Below are 21,918 nucleotides of genomic sequence, written 5' to 3' on the forward strand. Positions count from 1 at the left end.
CCAGGGGGGGGGGGGGTGGGGGCACCCGAAGCCCCCCCATTTCCCCCCACCCGGGGAAAAAAGAAGAAAACCCCCCTAAAAAAAAAAAAAAAAAAAAAAAAAAAGAAAGAAAGAAAAGTCAACAAAGAGGACCATTTCCTCCCTCAGGGCCCCTCTCAGAAATCAGATCACCTCTCCAGGGGGCCGGGAAAGAAGAAACCAGACATCAAAGGGAAACTGGGTAAATGTCCAGCCTAGTGCTAATGTGCCCATCCAAGAGAAGTAAGGTTATCCTGACTCATGAATCCTTACAACAACCTTGAGGTACCCATTTGACATATGAGCAGAGAGAGGCTGGCGGGGGGGCGGGAGTGGAGGACACAGGAAGCAGAAACAAGGCGTGTGTCGCACCTGTGAGGCAGCTCCTCATGTCCCTGGCCAGTAGCATGCCGTCGGGGCAGGCGCAGGTAAACTTGGGTGAGCGGGGGTTGATCTGGGGAGCGGGGAGACACAGGTACTGGCATCCGCCATTGCTCAGGGTGGTCCTCTCACACCAGTTCACTCCTGGGGCAGAAGAAGTGGAGTCAGGGCAAGAACGAGATCAGCTAGACGAGAACATTCCAGAGTTTCCACAAGGAAGTTTCAACGTGTGTGGAGGCTGTGGCTGACCCACCCTTACCGCTTGGTTGGGTGAGGTTGTGGAAGAGGACCATATCCTCTGGGGACAGCAGGTTTTCTGCCAATAAATGGACATCGGAGCCTGTGAGGCGGTTGGCGCTGAAAATGGCTTCATTGATGATATCTGTCCAAAATACTTTGTCCTAAACGGGCAGCAAGGAAGATGACAAATCCTGTAAAACACTGGGATGAGACACAGACCACCCTCTCTCCACAACTAGATTTTATTTATTTATTTATTTATTTATGAGGCAGAGTTTCACTGTTGCTGCCCAGGCCTGATCTCAGCTCACTGTAGCCTCAGCCTCCCGGGTTCAAACAATTCTCCTGCCTCAGCCTCCCGAGAAGCTGGGATTACATGTATCCACTACCACACACAGCTAATTTTTGTATTTTTAGTAGAGACAGAGTTTCACCATGTTGGCTAGGCTGGTCTTGAACTCCTAACCTCATATCATCCACCCATCTCGGTCTCCCAAAGTGCTGGGATTACAGGCGTGACCCACCATGCCCGGCCCACAGCGAGTTTTTAATTGTGGTAAAATACACATAACATAAAATGTGCCATCTCAATTGTTTGTTAAGTGCACAGTTCAGTGGCCTTAAGTACATTCGCACTGTTGTGCAAGTATCACCATCCCCACCATCCATTTCCAGAGCTCTTTTTTTTTTCTTGAGACAGAGTCTCACTGTTGTGCCCGAGGCACAATGGCACGGATCGGTTCACTGCAACCCCCACCCCCCCGGGTTCCAGTGATTCTCCTTCCTCAGCCCCTGAGTAGCTGGGATTACAGGTGGGTACCACCACACCTGGCTAATTTTGTATTTTTAGTAGAGACTGAGGTAGGAAGACCGATAGAGGCCAGGAGTTCAAGACCAGCCTGGGCAACATAGGAGACACCATCTCTACCAAAAAAATACAAAAATTAGCCAGGTATGTTGGCACACGTGGGGTTTCGCCATGTTGGCCAGGCTGGTCTCAAACTCTGGACCTCAGGTGATCTCCCACCTCAGCCTCCCAAAGTGCTGAGATTACAGGCATGAGCCACTGTGCCCAGCCTAAAACTTTTTTTTTTTTTTTTTTTCAGACAGAGTCCTGCTCTGCCGCCCAGGGTGGAGTGCAGTGGCGCGATCTTGGCTCCCTGCAGCCTCCACCTCCTGGGATCAAGCAGTTCTCCTGCCTCGGTCTCTCGGGTACCTGGGATTACAGGCGTCCATGCCACACTGGCTACTTTTTGTCTTTTTGTAGAGACAGGGTTTCGTCATGTTGGCCAGGCTGGTCTCAAACTCCTAGACTCAAGTGATCCTCCTGCCTCAGCCTCCTAAAGTGCTGGGATTACAGGCGTGAGCTGCCATCGCCCACCTTAAGCCTCTTTTCTTTACAAATTACCCGGCCTCAGCTACTCCTTTATTGCAATGCAAATGGACGCGCACACTTGGGGGATTCCACTTTCGGTTGTTGGCAATCACACTGCCATGAACGTGGGGTTACGAAATAGCGCCATTTCCTGAGAACAGGGTTTCCCCACCGCGGCTCTGGCTGCTACTTCTCTGTTCTGGGTGTTCAGGAGCGTCGCCAGCCTCTACCCCCTAGATGCCAACAGTCTTCCCCCTCGACTCGTGACAACCAAAAAGTCCCTAGAAATTGCCAAATGTAGGCCGGGCATGGTGGCTCATGCCTGTTCTCCCAGCACTTTGGGAGGCCGAGGCGGGCGAATCACGAGGTCAGGAGATGGAGACCAGCCTGACCAACATAGAGAAATCCCGTCTCCACTAAAAAAAATACAAAATTAGCCGATGTGGTGACGCATGCCTGTAATCCCAGCTACTGTGGAGGCTGAGGCAGGAAAATTGTTTCAGCCCAGGAGGTAGAGGTTGCCATGAGTCAAGATCGTGCCATTGCACTCCAGCCTGGGAAACGAGCAAAACTCCATCTCAAAAAAAAAAGTTGGACATGGTGGTGTGTACCTGTAGTCCCAGCTGTTCAGGAGGCTGGGGTGGGAGGATCACTTGAGCCCAGGAGGTTGAGGCTGCAGTAAGATATAATTGCACCACCGCACTCCAGCCTGGGCGACAGAGTGAGATCTTGTCTCTTTCAAAAAAAGGAAAGAAAACAGAAATAACTCAGGTCTAAGACTGCCTCCCAGTCATGGCCAATTTTCCACGTTCGTCTTGGCTTGAGTGATCTACAGCCTGTGTCTATCCACCCGCTAAGCACTTGTATCTCACACGGAAGTCGCTCTCAGTCAACAACAGTAAGCCTGGATTTCACTCAAGCTCCCAAGCCGCACCTCAAAGATGGCCAAGGAGAAGGGGTGCGCCAGCCTATCCTCGTCCTCCAGGATGGTCTTCCGGTTGCCCCCATTGACATCGATGCTTGAGATGGAGTGAAGTTTGGAGTCAACCCAATAGAGGCGGCCCCTGGGAAGATCTAGAACACATAAGCAGGTAAGGAGAGGTCACGTGCTGGTGTCAGTCCCAGAGGGGCCTGCAGGCCTGGCCACACTGCCCCGGGCAGGAAAAGCCCCCCCAGGGACCCAGCAGAGAAGCACCTGGAGAGGCAACTCTGACCACCTGTGAGCCTGAACCCCTCCCCTGCGATGCCCAATCCAATGGGCAGGTAGGGAGCTGGAGGAGAGAAAAGCTTCAGGGAGGCTGGGTGCGGTGGCTCACAGCTGTAATCCCAGCAGGTTGGAAGGCTGAGGCAGGAGGATCACCCAGGAGTTTGAGATCAGCCCGGTCAACACAACGAGACTTTGTCTCTTTCCAAAAATAAAATAAAATTAGTCTGGCGTGGTGGCACATCTATAGTCTCTGCTACTCAGGAGGCTGAAGCAGGAGGATCATGTGAGCCTGGAAGGTGGAGGCTGCAGTGAGCTATGATTGCACTACTGCACTCCAGCTTGGGTGACAGAGCAAGACCTCATCTCAAAAAAAGAAAAAAACGGCTGGGCACTGTGGCTTACGCCTGTAATCCCAGCACTTTGGGAGGCTCAGATGGGTGGATCACAAGGTCAAGAGATCAAGACCATCCTGGCCAACATGGTGAAACCCTGTCTCTACTAAAATATATAAATTAGCTGGGCGTGGTGGCACGTGCCTGTAATCCCAGCTACTCAGGAGGCTGAGGCAGGAGAATCGCTTGAACATGGGAGGCAGAGATTGCAGTGAGCCAAGATTGCACCACTGCCCTTCAGCGTGGTGAGAGTGAGACTCCATGGCAAAAAAAAAAAAAAAAAGAAAAAACAGGCTGGCCATGGTGGCTCACGCCTATAATCCTAGCACTTTGGGAGGCCGAGGTGGGCGGATCACCTGAGGTCAGTTTGAGAGCAGCCTGACCAACATGGAGAAACCCCGTCTCTACTAAAAATACAAAATTAGCTGGGCGTGGTGGGGCATGCCTGTAATCCCAGCTACTCAGGAGGCTGAGGCAGGAGAATCACTTGAACCCAGGAGGCGGAGGTTGCGCTGAGCCGAGATCTCGCCATTGCACTCCAGCCTGGGCAAGAAGAGCGAAACTTTGTCTCGAAAAAAAGAAAAGAAAGGAAAATCTTCAGGGAGCACCTGGCGACCACCCTCTGTCCTCCAGCCTGTGCCCAACCCTGGCTGGGATGGCCGTCCCGAGAACATACCTAGGGTGATGCCATTGGGCCACTGGATGTTGTCAGTCACCAGCGAATAGACGTCCACACCGTTCAGGCCCCCTTTCTTGATCTTGGCGGAGATGCCCCAGTCAGTCCAGTACATGAAGCTGGCAGGAAGACAGAGAATAGCTGTGAGGCTGGGGGGTGGGGGAGGATTCCAGCCAACATGTGAGTTCTGGCAGAATCAGCCAGTCCCAGACTCAGGAAAAAGCCCTGCTAGGAACTCCAAACTCCAAGTGTGTGGGGTTTTTTTTTTTGTTTTTTTGAGACAGAGTCTCACTTTGTCGCTTAGCCTGGAGTGCAGTGGCATGAACTTGGCTCACGGCAACCTCCACCTTCCTCTGGAGTAGCTGGGATTACAGGCACCCCCCCCACCACACCTGGCTAATTTTTTTTTTTTTTTTTTTTTTTTTTTTGAGACGGAGTTTCACTCTTGTTACCCAGGCTGGAGTGCAATGGCGCGATCTCGGCTCACCGCAACCTCCGCCTCCCAGGTTCAGGCAATTCTCCTGCCTCAGCCTCCTGAGTAGCTGGGACTACAGGCACGCGCCACCATGCCCAGCTAATTTTTTGTAGTTTTAGTAGAGACGGGGTTTCACCGTGTTGACCAGGATGGTCTCGATCTTTTGACCTTGTGATCCACCCGCCTCAGCCTCCCAAAGTGCTGGGATTACAGGCGTGAGCCACCGCGCCCGGCCCCAGCTAATTTTTTGTAGTTTTAGTAGAGACGGGGTTTCACCATGTTGACCAGGATGGTCTTGATCTCTTGACCTCGTGATCCACCCGCCTCGGCCTCCCAAAGTGCTGGGATTACAGGCTTGAGCCACTGCGCCCGGCTTTTTTTTTTTTTTTTTTTTGAGACAATCTCACTCAGTTGCCAGGCTGGAATGCAGTAGCACAATCTCGGCTCACTGCTACCTCCACTCCTAAGGGTTCAAGCGATTCTCCTGCCTCAGTCTCCCGAGTAGCTGGGATTATAGGCGTGCACCACACACCCAGCTAATTTCTGTATTTTTTGTAGAGCTCCTGACTGTAGCTGGAGGACAGTGTGTGTCCTGGGTTGTTAGCACCACAGTGGCCACTCCTCACACGTGCTTAGGTGGCAGATGTCGCCTGACAGGTACAGAGTACGCTCGGCAGGTGGTGGGGGCGATGTTTCCTGCCAGGGAGTTTGGGTCGGAGTTTCTGGACCCAGGAGCTGCTGAGTCAGCCACGGGCTGAAGATACCATCCTGGGGCCCAGACACTAACCAGTTCTCTTTTTTTTTTTTTTTTTTTTTTTTTGAGCTGGAGTCTCGCTCTGTTACTGGACAGAGTGGAGCGATCTCAGCTCACTGCAACCTCCACCTCCTGGGTTCAAGGGATTCTCCGGCCTCAGTCTCCTGAGTAACCGGGACTACAGGCATGCACCACCATGCCCGGCTATTTTTGTATTTTTATTAGAGATGAGGTTTCATCATGTTGGCCAGGATGGTCTTGACCTTGTGATCCTCCCGCCTTGACTCCCAAATTGTTGGGATTACAGGCGTGAGCCACCGTGCCCAGCCCCCAGTTCTTTTTTATTTTTTTTTGAGACGGGTCTCGTTCTGTCACTCAGGTTGGAATGCAGTGGGGTGATCTTGGCTCACTGCAACCTCCCCCTCCTGGGTTCAAGTCATTCTCTTGACTCAGCCTCCCAAGTAGCTGGGATTTACAGGCACGCCCCACCACGCCTGGCTATTTTTTGTATTTTTAGTAGAGATGGGGTTTGACCATGTTGACCAAGCTGGTCTTAAACTCCTGACCTCAGGCGACCCACCCACCTTGGCCTCCCAAAGTGCTGGTTACCGGCATGAGACACCATGCCCAGCCAACTAACCAGTTCTTGAAGCCCCTTCCTGCTCCCTGCGTTCCGTCTGCACCCCTCGGCGTGGTGGATACGCACCCATGAACAGGATCCACCACGATGGCCCTTGGCTTGGAGCCGGTCTCCCTGAAGAGCGTTTTTCTCTTCACACCCCTGGTGTCTGCAACGGAGACGGTGCCCAGGACAGAGTCGGTCCAGTAGATGTTGCTGTGGATCCAGTCCACGGCCAGCCCGTCGGGGGCCTGGAGGTCCTTGCTGATGACGGTGTTGTAGGAGGAAAAGCCGTGGGCTCCATCAAGCTGGGTGCTGAGGCAGGAGGAGAGGAGGGATGTCATGGCCAGGAGCCCTCATCTCACCCTAGGGCCGGGGCTGCAGGAAGGCGCGACGCTCACCTGTAGATCATTCTCTGGGACAGGTCGGACCAGTAGATTCGGTTACTGGCCACCTCCATGTCCAGAGCGACCACGTTCCGCAGGTTGGGGATGAGGCTGGTGTACTCACTCCGGTCCAGCGTCATCTTCCTGACCTCATGCCGGTTGGTGAAGATGAGATAGGCAATGGAGCCTGGGGACCCGGGGAGCAAGGTCGGGGGGATTGAGGGGACCCGTCGATGGAACCAAGAGCGCCTCCCCATTCCCTCGTGTCACCCTGCAAGGTGCAGCTGAGCCAGGAAGCAGACAGAAAAACAGGGTGGAAAAGACCTCCCGATGGAAACAGGCACAGTGGCGCCTGCCTGTGATCCTAGCATTTTGGGAGGCCAAGGCAGGAGGATCATGATCACTTGAGGCTAGGAGTTCAAGACCAGCCTGGGCAACACAATTGCCACAAAAAAAAAAAAAAAAAAAAGGCTGAGGTGTGGCGGCTCATGCCTGTTATCTCAGTACTTTTGGAGGCCGAGGCGAGCGAATCACTTTAGGTCAGGAGTTCGAGACCAGCCTGACCAACATGGTGAAACCCTGTCTCTACTAAATGTACAAAAACTAGCCAGGAATGGTGGTGGACACCTGTAATCCCAACTACTTGGAAGGCTGAGGCAGGAGAATTGCTTGAACCTGGGAGATGGAGGCTACAATAAGCCAAGATGGCGCCACTGCACTCCAGCATGGGCAACAGAGTGAGACTCTGTCTCAAACAAACAAAAAATTAGCCAGGCATGGTGGCACATGCAAGTAGTCCCAGCTACTCCAGAGGCTGCACTGTGCTACGGGCTAGAAGTCAGAGCAAGACCCTGTCTCTAAAAAATAATAGATTGGGTGCAGTGTTTGTAATCCCAGCACTTTGGGAGGCCAAGGCAGGAGGATCACTTGAGTTCAAGAGTTCAAGACTAGCCTGGCCAACATGGTAAAACCCAGTCTTACCTCTACTAAAACGATGAAAATTACTGGGCATGGTGGCATGCATCTGAGGTTCCAGCTACTCTGGAGGCTGAGATGGGAGGATCAAGCAATCCTCCTGGCCTCAAGTGATCCTCCCGCCTCAGCCTCCGGAGTACCCTGGACCACAGGTATGCGGCACCACGCCCTGCAAATTTTGTTTCTTTAACCCCTTGAATTTACTCCCCAGATTTTCACAGAAAGGAAAGCCGGTTCCTGTTCCACCAGCCGGGCTGGGGGTTCCATTAACTGGATTTTTTTCTTTTTTGAGATGGAGTCTCGCTCTGTTGCCCAGGCTGGAGTACAGTGGCGTAATCTTGGCTCACTGCAACCTCTACCTCCTGGGTTCAAGTGATTCTCCTGCCTTAGCCTCCTGAGTAGCTGGGATTACAGGCATGCGCCACCAGGCCCAGCTAACTTCTGTATTGTTAGTAGAGGCAGGGTCAGGCTTGTCTCAAACTCCTGACCTCGTGACCCACCCGCCTCAGCCTCTCAAAGTGCTGGGATTACTGATGTGAGCCACCTCACCTGTCTGCCTTGAACTGGATTATTTATTTTTATTTTATTTTTTAAAGATGGGGTTTCACCATGATGGCCAGGCTGGTCTTGAACTCCTGACCTCAAGTGATCCACCCACCTCACCCTCCCAAAGTGCTAGGGTTACAGGCGTGAGCCACCTCACCCGGCCTTAACTGGATATTTCTAAAACCTAGGACACATGCAGGCATCCCCCTGACTTGGAAGCCCAAGTCCTCACAGGGCAGCAAACTCCCCTGCCAGAGTCCTCGGGAGCAGACAGCCTCCTGGTCAGGGGATGTGAATCTGTGCAAAGTTCAGGTGATGAAACCCCACCACATCTGCCTGCAAGGGGTGAGGCCAACCCCACCCGCCACCACCTCCCCGTGCTCACCCACAGCCTTGCAGGCCTTGGTGTGGGGGTCCAGCTGGAAGCCTTCCTCACACTGGCACTTGTAGCCACCCTCCAGGTTCACACAGAGCTGGCTGCAGGTGTCGGGGTCCTGACACTCGTCAATATCTGGGAGATAGAGAAAGAGGCTTGGTCGGGGGGAGGGCTCTTCTCCAATGGCTGGAGACGGATCGATGGGACCCAGGCCAAAACCCACACCTTCAAAGGGAGCCAGGGGACAGCCCAGCCCCTCTGGGTGATGTAATCAAAGAAACAGCCAGGTGACATCCCCAGCCGGGACTCGACCTCACCATTCACATGGGAGCCCAGCCAAGAGTGTGAAGCTGTGTCAGCTGAAATATCTTAATTAGTAATCCCCAGAGGCAAGAACCTCTGGGCAGCCAATGCTCATTTTCCATGCCCGGTGGAATCTCATGAAACCCTCATAACTGCTTTCATGCCCACTTAACAGATGGGGAAACTGAGGCACAAGCCGTTTGGTCGCCATGTTGGGAAGGGCCGAGGCGGCCCAGGGCTCAGTCCCACCCGGGAATCACCTTCACATCTTCGCTGGGCCACCAGCTGGAAGCCGTCGGGGCAGAGGCACTCGTGGCCAATCTTAAGGTCGTTGCAGATGTGGGAGCAGCCGCCGTTGTTTTCCAAGCACTCGTTGGTCCCTGTGCAGCGGCAGGGGACACAGACTGGTTACTCTCGGGCCTCCACCCATCCCTTCCCAGCCAACCTGTGTTATTTCAGCAACTGTACCCCACTCGAAGTAACTTAGATGCTGGGTAGCAGCAGAACTCATTAGAGGAATTCAATAACCGTGTCACCTGCCAGGCAACCCAGGAACCCTGAGGACATTTTGGGTTTTTTTTGGTTGGTTTGTTTGGTTTTCCCAAGACGGAGTCTCGCTCTGTCGCCCAGGCTGGAGTGTAGTGGTGTGATTTCGGCTCACTGCAACCTTCACTTCCTGGGTTCAAGTGATTCTCCTGCTTCAGCCTCCCAAATAGCTGGGACTACAGGCATGAGTTTTTTGTACTTTTAGCAGAGATGGGGTTTCACCATGTTGGTCAGGCTGATTTCAAACTCCTGACCTCAAATGATCCACCCACCTTGGCCTTCCAAAGTGCTAGGATTATAGGCATGAGCCAATGTGCCCAGCCACATGTTTTTTGTTTTTTGTGTTTTTTTTAAGAGACAGGATTTTGCCATGTTGCCCAGGCTGGTCTCATATTCCTGAGGTCAAGCAATCTGCCCACCTTGGCCTCCCAAAGCACTAGGATCACAGGCATGAGCCACCACGCTTGGCTCAGTGAAATAAGCCAGTCAAAAAAGGGAAATGCCGTCTGATTCCACTAAAAGGAGGTCCCTAGAGTCATTGCATTCATAGGGACAGAAAGTGCCAGGGGTTAGGGAGGGAGATGGAGAGTGAGTGTTTCATGGGAGTTTGGGAAGATAAAAGAGTTCTGGGGCCGGGCATGGTGGCTTATGCTTGTATTCCCAGCACTTTAGGAGGCTGAGGTGGGAGGATCACCTGATGTCAGGAGTTCGAGACCAGCCTGGCCAACATGATGAAACCTGGTTGGTCTCTACTAAAAATATAAAAATTAGGTGGGAGAGATAGTGGGCGCCTGTAATCCCAGCTACTCAGGAGGCTGAGGCAGGAGAATTGCTTGAACCTGGAAGGCAGAGGTTGCAGTAAAAGCCAAGATCCTGCCACTGCACTCCAGCCTGAGTGACAGAACGGGACTCTTCTCAAAAAAAAAAAAAAAAAAAAAAAAAAAAAAAACAAATTTTGGGCCGAGCACGGTGGCTCACACTTGTAATCCCAGCACTTTGGGAGGCCAAAGCGGGCGGATCATCTGAGGTCGGGAGTTCAAGACCAGCCAGCCTGACCAACATGGAGAAACCCTGTCCCTACTAAAAAATACAAAATGGTGGCAAATGCCTGTAACCCCAGCTACTCGGGAGGCTGAGGCAGGAGAATGGCTTGAACCTGGGAGACGGAGGTTGCGGTGAGCTGAGATCGCGCCATTGCACTCCAGCATGGACAGCAAGAGTGAAACTCCATCTCAAAAAAAAAGTTCTGGAAATGAATGGTGGGGACGGTGGTACTTGTGTAACAGTGTGAATGTGCTTAAGGCCGCCGAACTTTGCACCTGCAAATAGCTGAGACGGCACATTTTATGTTATAAATAATCATAATAGGACAGGCATGGACTCTCACTTTGTTGCCCAGGCTGGAGTGCCGTGGTTTGACCTCAGCTCACTGCAGCCTCCACCTCCCGGGTTCAAGCGTTTCTCCTGCCTCAGCCTCCTGAGCAGCAGGGATTACAAGTGCGTGCCACCACATCTGGCTAATTTTTCTATTTTTAGTAGAGACAAGGTTTCACCATGTTGACCAGGCTGGTCTCGAACTCCTGACATCTAGTGATCCACCCACCTTGGCCTCCCAAAGTGCTGGGATTATAGGCATGAACCATCCCATCAGGCCTAAAAATGGCTTTTACATGTTTAAATACTTGAGAAGAAAAATAGAAAGAGAAATTGTCTGGATGAGGTGGCTCACGCCTGTAATCCCAGCTACTCAGGAGGTGGAGGCGGGAGAATCACTTGAACCCGGGAGGTGGAGGTTGCAGTGAGCTGAGATCGCACCACTGCACTCCAGCCTGGGAGACAGAGTGAGACTCGGTTTCAAAAAAAAACAACAACAACAACAATAAAAAAAAAAAAAACCTCAAGATAGAAGCAGGTATCCAAGGAAAAGAATTCATACATTTTAGAATTTGCTTTTTTTTTTTTCTTCATGGCTTTGCCCTTTGCGGCTGGGCACGGTGGCTCACACCTGTAATCCCAGCACTTTGGGAGGTGGAGGCGGGTGGATCATGATGTCAGGACATCAAGACCATCCTGCCTAACATGGTGAAACCCTGTCTCTACTAAAAATACAAAAATTAGTCGGGCATGGTGGCAGGCGCCTGTAATTCAAGCTACTCAGGAGGCTGAGGCAAGAGAATCACCTGAACCTGGAGGCAGAGGCTGCAGTGAGCCGAGATCGCGCCATTGCACTCCAGCCCAGGCAACAACAACAAAAAGGAGCCCTTTGCACAGGGTGGGCAGAGTGGAGATCCCAGAATCATACAACATTCATGTCTCAGTGCCGTTCCTGGCTCCCACAAGCTCTGCAAGCCGCCTGCACCCCAGCTCACCGCACTCCTTGAGGGGTTCATCCGACCAGTCCCGGCAGTCTCTAGCTGAGTTGCAGACTTTGTCCAGGGTGATGCATTCGCCGCTGTGACACTTGAACTTGTTGGGCCCCTCGCACAGTGTCACTATGAGAGCCAGAGAGAGGAAGGAGGAAGGTCAGGTGTGTCTGAGCAGCAGTCTGCTTAGCACGCATTCATATAATAGTTCATTCACACAGGAACGCATGCAAATGGATTTATTAAGGAAACTTGGCACGTTGTGGTGGCTCACGCCCACAATCCCAGCACTTTGGGAGGCTGAGGTGGGTGGATCACCTGAGGTCAGGAGTTCGAGACCAGCCTGACCAACAAGGTGAAACCCCATATCTACTAAAAATACAAAAATTAGCCAGGCATGGTTGGGGGCGGCGCATGTAGTCCCAGCTGCTCGGGAGGCTGAGACAGGAGAATTGCTTGAACCCAGGAGGTGGAGGTTGCAGTGAGCCAAGATTCCACCACTACACTTTAGCCTGGGTGACAGAGCAAGATTCAGTCTTAAAAAGAAAGTTAGGCCAGGCTTGGTGGCTCATGCCTATAATCCCAGCACTTCAGAAGGCCCGGGTAAGCAGATCACTTAAAGTCAGGAGTTCGAGATCAGCCTGATCAACATGGTGAAACCCCCTGTCTCTAGGGTAGAATGGGCTGGTGTATTTTGTACTTTTGTAAAAATACAAAAATTAGCTGGGCGTGGTAGTGGGCACATGTAATCCTAGCTACTCAGGAAACTGAGGCAGGAGAATTGCTTGAACCCAGTGGGTGGAGTTTGCAGTGAGCTGAGATTATGCCATTGTACTCCACCCTGGGCGACAGAGTAAGACTCCATCTCAAAAAAAAATTAATTTTACACTGATGAACCTCTGGTTGCTGTAGATTTTGCCAGTAGACGCTACTGTGCAAGCTGAAACGCTGGTCTCTGCTGCTCAGATGCAGTGTCTCTCCTGGCTACAATTATCTCCTGCCTACATTCCCAAAGGTGGCGCTGTTGCTTTGGGAATTTGGGAAAATGCTTTCTGTTGCAGTGTGTACATCAAAGACACAAACTGCACACAGCAATCTTATGAAATCTCACATTTTTTAGATAAGTAGAAGTGAAGAAGATAGAAATAGAAGATAATTATGCACATTTTTTAGATAAGTAGAAGTGACCTGTAATACCAGCAGTTTGGGAGGCTGGGGCCGGCAGATCACTTGAGGTCAGGAGTTCAAGACCAGCCTGGCCTACATGATGAAACCCCATGTCTACTAAAAATACAAAAATTAGCTGGGCGTGGTGGCGGGCTCCTGTAATCCCAGCTACTTGGGAGGCTAAGACAGGAGAATTGCTTGAACCCAGGAGGCAGAGGCTGCCGTAGGCTGAGATCACGCCACTGCACTCCAGCCTGGGCGACAGAGCAATCTCCAACGCAAAAAAAAAAAAAAAAAAAATGAGGCTCTGGGAAGTCAAATCACTTGTCCAGGGATACACAGCTGGTGCAGAGCTGACCTGGGACGTGCCCTCTGACTTCACAAATCATTTGCGAACAGGACGGCACAGAGAATGGGGGACAGGAAACCAGATGGATGGCGCTCACCGTTAACACAGCCAACTTCATCGCTCATGTCCTTGCAGTCATTCTCCTGGTCACACTGGCGGCTGCCGTGGATGCAGTTTCCATCAGAGCACTGGAATTCATCAGGGCGGCAGGTGGGCACAGCTGGAAAACAGGACAGAGTATTGATTTTCTCAAGAAGGGACACCAGAGAAAAAGGACCAGGGCTTTTAGCTGGGCGGTGCTCACGCCTGTAATCCCAGCATTTTGGGAGGCGAAGGCAGGAGGATCACTTGAGGTTGGAGACCAGCCTAGCCAATATGGTGAAACCCCGTCTCTACTAAAAATAAAAAAATTAGCTGGGCACGGTGGCAGGAGCCTGTAGTCCCAGCTACATGGGGGGCTGAGGCAGGAGAATCGCTTGAACCTGGGAGGTGGAGGTTGCAGTGAGCCAAGATTGTACCATTGCACTCCAGCCTGGGTGACAGGGCAAGATTCCATCTCAAAAAAAAGACTAATTAGGCATTAAAGACAAAGTCTGCTTTGGGGGTTGCCCCTCTTCAATGTTATCAGAAAAACTGAAAAAGACATAAAATGGACCAGGCATGGTGGTACACGCCTACAGCCTCAGCGGCTTTGGAGGCTAAGGAGGGAGGATCACTTGACCTCAGGAGGTCAAGGCTGCAGTAAGCCATGACTGCTGCTGCACTGCAGCCTGGGCAACAGAGCGAGACCCTGTCTCAAAAAGAAAAAGAAAGAGGCCAGGTGTGGTGGCTCACTCCTATAATCCCAGCATTTTGGGAGGCCAAGGCGGGCAGATCACCTGAGGTCAGGAGTTTGAGACCAACCTGGCTAACGTGGTGAAACCCGTCTCTACTAAAAATACAAAAATTAGTGGGGTGTGGTGGTGGGCGCCTGTAATCCCAGCTGCTTGGGAGGCTGAGGCAGGAGAATTGCTTGAACTCAGGAGGTGGGGAGGTTGCAATGAGCCAAGATCACACCACTGTACTCCAGCCTGGGCAAAAGAGCAAAACTACACCTCAAAAAACAAAAGAAACAAACATGAAATGGAAATGCTTTCTTGGCATGTGGTTCACAATCCACTTCAGCACCTAAGTCACTGCCTGTCCCACACCTGCAGAAGCCTGGGGACAGGTGATGGGGCGTCCCACCCCCTACCCGGCCCCTCCCTGCCCCCAGCCGCGCCCATACTGCAGTTCTCCTCGTCGGACTTGTCCTTGCAGTCGGGGTCGCCGTCACAGTGCCAGCCGGAGTGGATGCACTCGCCACTGCGACACTGGAACTCGAAGGCTGAGCAGGGGCCACTGTTCTGTTGGGACACGTCAAGACCCCCACAGCGCTCCGGCCACTCATCCGAGCCATCTTCACAATCGGGGTCATTGTCGCAGGCCCACAGCTGAGGGATGCAAGTGGAGCTGTTGCAACGGAAGCTGGCGGGGCCGCAGGTGACCACCGGGCAGGAGACCTCGTCTGAGCCGTCCAAGCAATCTGGTTCTGAGTCACAGAGGAACTGCTTGGAGATGCATTTTCCATCGTGGCAGCGAAACTCGTCCTGGGAGCACGTCTTGGGGACTGCAGGGAAGGAGGGGCCAAGACCACTGTCACCGTGAAGTCCTCCTGACACGAGCCCATTCTACAGCTGAGGATGCTGCCACAGAGAGGCCAGGGCCCTAGAGAGGCAGGCTGGGAAGCAGACAGAGGCCCTGCACTCTGATGAACCACTGTCTTCTCTGTGCCTCAATTTCCCCGTCTGTACACATCTCCCAGCACTGCTACCAGGACTGGTGCGTTAGTAGGCGTAAAACTGTTGAGCTGAGATCTCAAGATGGCAGCACCATTTATTTATAGGATTGCTGCCATTATTTGGGGTTGAGTATCCCTTCTCTGAAATGCTTGGGAACGGAAGCATTTTGGATTTTCATTTTTTTAAATTTTGGAATATTTTTAATTTGGAATGTCTTTGATGTTGTGGGTGAGTACTGACTATCTGGACCAGTGGTGTGGGGGTAACAAGAATTTACCAAGACAGTTGTAGGTAGGTACAGCCAGGTTCAGTGGCTCACGCCTGTAATCCCAGCACTTTGGGAGGCTGAGGCGGGCAGATCACTTGAGGTCAGGAGTTCAAGACTAGCCTGGCCAACATGGTGAAACCCCATCTCTATTAAAAATACAAAAATTATCCTGCATGGTGATGCATGCCTATAGCCCCAGCTGCTCAGAAGTCTAAGGCAGGAGAATCGCTCGAACCCAGGAGTTGGAGGTTGCAGTGAGTCGAGATTGCACCACTGCACTCCAGCCTGGGCAACAGTAAGACTCTGTTTAAAAAGAAAAAAAAAGGCCGGGCATGGTGGTGCACTCCTGTAATCCCAGCAACTCGGGAGGCTGAGGCAGGAGAATCACTTAAACCCAGGAGGTGGAGGTTGCAGTGAGCCGAGATTGTACCACTGCACTGCAGCCTGGGCAACAGAGACTCTACCTCAAAAAAGAAGAAAAAGAAGGGCAGTTGTAGGCCAAGAAAGACAGATTTATTCCAGAAAGTAGGAAAATACATGGCAAGGAAGCAACGGGCAGGTCAGCAAGAGAGGAGCTACCTGCCAGGAGACAGAGGCTTGCTGGGGATTTTGTGGAATGACGCTGATGCTGTGAGCTGAAGAGGGCTTTGTGCAGTTCTGACAATTCCACGGTTTTAGTGAGCTAACTTGCAATTTTCTATCAGCTGAGGTGTCGGTGATAGCTGGGCACAGGAAGATGGGGAGTTATTTACACAGGAGGGCTGTCTCTTCTGGACCATGAAGAAAGGCAGAGTTTTGCTCTTATCCCTCCGGCTGGAGTACAGTGCCATGATCTTGGCTCACTGAAACCTCTGCCTCCTGGGTTCAAGTGACTCTCCTGTCTCAGCCTCCCAAGTAGCTGGGATTACAGGTATGCACCACCATGCCCGGCTAGTTTTTGTATTTGTAGTAGAGACGGGGTTTTACCATGTTAGCCAGGTTGGTCTCGAACTCCTGACCTCAGGTAATCCACCGCCTTGGCCTCCCACAGTGCTGGGATTACAGGCATGAGCCACCACGCCTGGCCCTACCTGCCTTCTTTTATTGCTTTCCCTTGGTTTGGCCAGCCTGACTTCCTTTTCCTAATTACGACTCCACACTTAATAGTGGTTGAATACCTGAAATCCTAAAATCCAAAATGCTCCAATAAGCATTTCTTTCTAAATGTCAGTGCTTAAGAAGTTTCAGATTTTGGAGCACTTTTTGGATTTCAGGTTTTTGGATTTAGGATGTGCCAATTGTATTAAGACAGCCAAGAAGACGCCCAGCTTCAAAGCCCATTTCTGTTCATGATTCTTGACTTTGCTCCTTGGCAGAACTTTCTAGCTTTTTCCCCATCGTGGTTACGTGGGTCACTGAGGCGTGGCTAGCAAGTGTCACTATGTGTTCAGCCTCAAGGGGCGACTGGCCGGCAGGGATCACAGTGGCTTGCCAGTATGTGTGCCAGGTGGCCAGCCCTGGGCAGGGACAGCTTCCCTGACTGTGCTTGACACCCTGAAGAGGTGGCAACCATCCCCACTCTGTAATGCCTCCTGGTCAAGGGAAGGTTTGAGGGGCAGAAGAGGCTTGGTATGAGCCTCCAAGAGATGGAGCCCGGGATGGGGCAGCTGGCCTGCAGCTTGAGCAGGACCACATAGAGACAAAGTCAAACCACTCCCCAGGACCCAGGCGGGCTCGTAGCAAAGGCAGGGCCATACTTACGGCAGCCTTGCTCGTCCGAGCCGTTCTCACAGTCCACTTGGCCATCACACCTCCAGAACTGAGGAATGCAGCGGTTGACACGGCCCCCACAGCTGAAGTCCCCGGATCTGCAGCTGACAGACACTGTCGGAGACACAGGATTGAGCTGTCACTCAAAGAAAAGACCCACGGAGGCTGGGTGCGGTGGCTCATGCCAGTCATCCTAGCACTTTGGGAGGTCGAGGTGGGTGGATCACCTGAGGTCAGCCTGGCCAACATGGCAAAACCCCATCTCTACTAAAAATACAAAAATTAGCTGGGTGTGGTGGCAGGTGTCTGTAGTCCCAGCTACTCGAGAGGCTGAAGCAGGAGAATTACTTGAACCCAGGAGGTGGAGGTGCAGGGAGCCAAGACTGCGCCATTGCACTCCAGCCTAAGTGACAGAGTGAGACTCCATCTCAAAAAAAAAAAAAAAAAAAGACCCCTGGTCTCGCCAATCCTGTCTTTTTATTTATTTTATTTTATTTTTTTAAAGACGGGGTTTCACCACGCTGGTCAGGCTTGTCTTGAACTCCCAACCTCAGGTGATCCACCCGCCTTGGCCTCCAAAGTGCTTAGATTACAGGTGTGAGCCACCATGGCCAGCCCTGCCAATCATGTCTTGGCAAAGGAAAACCCCCAGAACTTTCAAGAGAATGTCAATCCTACTTTCTTTCTTTCTTTTTTTTTTTTTTTTAAGTAGAGATGAAGTTTCACCATTTGGCCAGGCTGGTCTCGAACTCATGGCCTCAAGTGACGCACCCACCTCAGCCTTGCAAAGTGCTGGGATTATAGGCATGAGCCATTACTCCTGGCCTCCAATTTTTTTTTTTTTGACACAGAGTCTCGCACTGTCACCTGGGCTGGAGTCTGGAGTGCAGTGGCTTGATCTTAGCTCACTGCAGCCTCCACTTCTTGGATTCAAGCAATTCTCCTGACTCAGTCTCCCAAGTAGCTAGGATTACATGCACTCACCCGCATACCTGGTTAATTTTTTCTATTTTTTTCTTTTAGTAAAGATGGGGTTTCACTATGTTGGCCAGGCTGTTCTCGAACTCCTGACTTCATGATCCGCCCGCCTCGGCCTCCCAAAGTGCTGGGATTACAAGTGCGAGCCACCTCGCCAGGCCCCCATTCTTTTTTTAAAGAAAAAAATATTTATAATTTATTTTTAGAGATGGGGTCTAGCCATGTCACCCAAGCGGCCCTCAAACTCCTCGGCAAAAGCGAAGAGCTGCCTCAGCCTCCAAGGTAGCTGGGACTACAGACACGAGCCATTGTGCCTGGCCAACTCTACCCTTTTCTGGGTCAAAACAAAGGGCATTGGCAGGGCGCAGTGGCTCACTCCTGTAATCCCAGCACTTTGGGAGGCTGAGGCAGGTGGATTGCTTGAGGTCAGGAGTTTAAGACCAGCCTGGCCAACATGGTGAAACTCCGTCTCTAAAAAAAAAAAAAAACAAAAAAAACACAAAACCAAAAAAAAACAGGGCATTTAATGAAGCTTGTTAAAAATTGGACATTAGGCTGAGTGCTGTGGCTCACACCTATAATACTTTGGGAGGCTGAGGCAAGAGGATCGCTTGAGCCCAGTAGATCAAGGCTGCAGTGGGCTATGATTGTGCCACTGCACTCCAGCCTGGGCAACAGAATCAGACTCCATCTCAAAAAAAAAAAAAAAAAATAGACATTAGGTTATGCAAAGTTTTGGAACAAGATAGAGGTGGTGGCCACACACCGTTGCAAATGTATTAATGCCACTGTGCTAGTTAATTTCATGTTATGTGAATTTCACATCAATTGAAAAAAACAATAAATTCATTTAATCACTTTAAGGAAAGCTCCGGTAATTCCTTCTCTCCCCACCTTCCAACTCATGAATACATCAAAATCCACTGGCCACTTTTCCATCTGCCATCATCAAAAAGGGGTTAAGAATGGTGTCACAGGCCAGGATGGTGCCTGTAATCCCAGCACTTGGGGAGGCTGAGGCCAATGGATCCCTTGAGACCAGAAGTTCAAGACCAGCCTGGCCAACATAGCAAAGCCCCATCTCTATTTTTTTTTTTTTTTTGGAGACAGAGTCTCCCTCTGTCGCCAGGCTGGAATGCAGTGGCACAATCTCGACTCACTGCAACCTCTGCCTCCCGGGTTCCACCAATTCTCCTGCCTCAGCCTTCTGAGTAGCTGGGACTACAGGCACGCACCACCACATCCAGCTAAGTTTTTTTTTTTTTTTTTTTTTTTTAGTAGAGACAGGGTTTCACCATGTTGGCCAGGATGGTCTCGATCTCCCGACCTCATGATCCACCAGCCTTGGCCTCCCAAAATGCTGGGATTACAGGTGTGAGCCACCGAGCCCAGCCAAAACCCCATCTCTATTACAAAAAAAAAAAAAAAAAAAGAAGAATCACATCACGCCCAAAGGCGACTCACAGCACGTCTCCTGGAATTCGTCAGAGCCATCCTGGCACTCTGGATGGCCATCACAGACCCACTTGTAGGAGATGCATTTCCCGTCTTGGCACTGGAACTCATTTCTTTCACATCTGTTGCCCACTGAGAGGGAGAGAAAGGAGAAAGGGTTACTCAACACCAGAATCAGAAACTGACCATGTTTCCTGTGTCTATTTCCTGCCAACTAAAAAATTAGCCAGAAATGTCATCCTATCAGGAGCAGTCTGATTCCCAGGAAATTAACCAAGTGAAACAAATAAAATTTTATGAACCCCCGAATACAGTGGAGGATGCAAAGAAGAAACCCAAGAAAGGCACTCGTCAACAAAGGCTGATGTTGATTCCAGAATATGGACTCTCTCAGGTATGGGAAAAAAACATTAGAACTTCCATGCACATTAATAAAGAAAGGAAGAGTATTTGGCATATTAAAAAACCTGTACTACCCAGGAGAGGTGGCTCATGCCTGTAATCCCAGCACTTTGGAAGGCAGGGGTGGGTGGATTGCTTGAGCTCAAGAGTATGAGACCAGCCTGGACAACATAGTGAGACCCTTTATTTATTATAATTTAAAAAAAATGAAAACAAACAAAACCTGTACTGTTCTATCCATCTGACCATTAAAAAAAAAGTCTTGTACTATAAGCAATCATGAAGAAAACTGACAGACACAGCATAATCATTAATGTGGAAGAAACATGACTTTAGTAGGTAGGGAAGAAATACTTAAAGAATTATGAGAGCCAGGAGCGGTGGCTGATGCAGGCGGATCACTTGAGGTCAGGAGTTCGAGACCAGCCTGACCAACATGGAGAAACCCTGTGTCTAAAAATACAAAATTAACTGCGTGTGGTGGTACATGCCTGTAATCCCAGCTACTTGCAGGGTTGAGGCAGAAGAATAACTTGAACCGGGGAGGCTGAGGTTGTGGTGAGCTGAGATTGTACCATTGCGCTCCAGTGTGAGCAACAAGAGCAAAAAAAATAAATTTTTTTCAAATGTTTTCAGAAGAAAAAAGAAAAGAAAAAAAAAAAAAAGAATTATGAGACGTTATAAATGTAGAGGCCAGAGAACACAGATTTAGCAGTGAAGATAATCATGTATCTGAAGATCAGATCAAAAGAAATGGGACAGAAACATTAACAAACAATATAATAAGAGAAAACTTTTCCTTGGAAAACTGAGACATGGATTATTACATTAAAATGAGAACAAAATAAGTGTTTGGGAAATTTCCCAAAATATATTTACACCTTGGAAAAGAGATCAAAATCTTACTGAATATATTTAGTTTTCTTTCCTTTTCTTTTTGTTTTTAGACAGGGTCTCACTCTAGAGTCTAGGCTGGAGGGCAGCACGATCATGGCTCACTGCAGCCTCAAACTCTGAGGTTCAAGCAATCATTCCATCTCAGCCCCCTAAGTGGTTGAGACTAAAAGTGCTCACACCATGCCCAGCTAATTTTTTTTACCTTTTGTAGAGATGGGGTCTTCCTGTGTTACCTAGGCTGGTCTTCAACTCTTGGGCTCAAGCAATCCTCTCACCTCAGCCTCCCAAAGTGTTGTGATTATAGGCATAAACCATCATACTTGGCCTGTATTTAGTTTTATACATTAAATTTGGATTTAGAATATACATTTTTTTTTCTTTTTTTGAGACAGCTTCGCTCTGTCCCCCAAACTGGAGTGCAGTGGGAGGATCATGGCTTACTGCAACCTGGATTGGACCTCCTGGGCTCAAGTGATCCTCCTGCCTCAGCCTCCCAAATAAATGGGACTACAAACACAGGCCACCACGCCCCAATAATTTCAGAATTTTTTGTAGAGACACAGTCTCACTATGTTGCCCAGGCTGAGCTCGAACTCCTAAAGTGATCCTCCCTCCTCAGCCTCCCAACATGCTGGGTACACAGGCATGAGCCACCACATCACACAGAGCCCTCCAATGCCTTTTTTCTTTTTTTTTTTTGAGACGAAGCCTTGCTCTGTTGCCCAGGCTGGAGTGCAGCAACATGATCTCAGCCCACGGCAACCTCCACCTCCCAGGTTCAAGCAATCCTCTTGCCTGAGCCCCCGCTAGTTGCTGGGATTACAGGCACAGGCCACCATGCCTGGCTACATATGTACATCAGTAAGTTTTGAATGATGGTTGAAAACCATAGCTGGGCATGGTGGCGCCTGCCTGTAACCCCAGCTACTCAGGAGGCTGAGGCAGGAGCATCACTTGAACCCAGGAGGCAGAGGTTTTGTTGAGTAGAGATTGCGCCATTGCACTCCAGCCTGGGCAACAAGAGCAAAACAAAACTCCATCTCAAAAAAAAAAAAATAGAAAAAGAAGAAAAAAAAGAATATATGACCACGTATTCTGTGATAATCTTTTCAGAAGGTAGAGCCTAATTCCTCTCCCCTGGAGTGGCACTGGACTTTAATTACTTGCTTCTTTTTTTTTTTTTTTTTTTTTTTTTTTTTTT

General features: G+C 50.4%; 1 protein-coding gene across 1 annotated transcript in view; it reads right to left on the bottom strand.

The window, feature by feature from the left end:
• Positions 1 to 21,918, bottom strand: part of LDLR (low density lipoprotein receptor) — a 41,109-nt gene that overhangs the window by 9,845 nt on the left and 9,346 nt on the right. Inside the window, exons 2-14 of the mRNA XM_032251740.1 lie at positions 19,428 to 19,550; positions 16,977 to 17,099; positions 14,416 to 14,796; positions 13,246 to 13,368; positions 11,639 to 11,761; positions 8,984 to 9,103; positions 8,430 to 8,555; positions 6,539 to 6,710; positions 6,225 to 6,452; positions 4,290 to 4,408; positions 2,949 to 3,088; positions 659 to 800; positions 391 to 543 (exon numbers count right to left, since the gene is read on the bottom strand). Of these exons, the coding sequence (XP_032107631.1) occupies positions 391 to 543; positions 659 to 800; positions 2,949 to 3,088; positions 4,290 to 4,408; positions 6,225 to 6,452; positions 6,539 to 6,710; positions 8,430 to 8,555; positions 8,984 to 9,103; positions 11,639 to 11,761; positions 13,246 to 13,368; positions 14,416 to 14,796; positions 16,977 to 17,099; positions 19,428 to 19,550 (2,073 nt within the window). The remainder of the gene's footprint in view (positions 1 to 390; positions 544 to 658; positions 801 to 2,948; positions 3,089 to 4,289; positions 4,409 to 6,224; positions 6,453 to 6,538; positions 6,711 to 8,429; positions 8,556 to 8,983; positions 9,104 to 11,638; positions 11,762 to 13,245; positions 13,369 to 14,415; positions 14,797 to 16,976; positions 17,100 to 19,427; positions 19,551 to 21,918) is intronic.

Source organism: Sapajus apella, unplaced genomic scaffold (assembly GCF_009761245.1).
Source record: "Sapajus apella isolate SASKATOON/1434 unplaced genomic scaffold, GSC_monkey_1.0 scaffold77, whole genome shotgun sequence".
Lineage (NCBI taxonomy): Eukaryota > Metazoa > Chordata > Mammalia > Primates > Cebidae > Sapajus > Sapajus apella.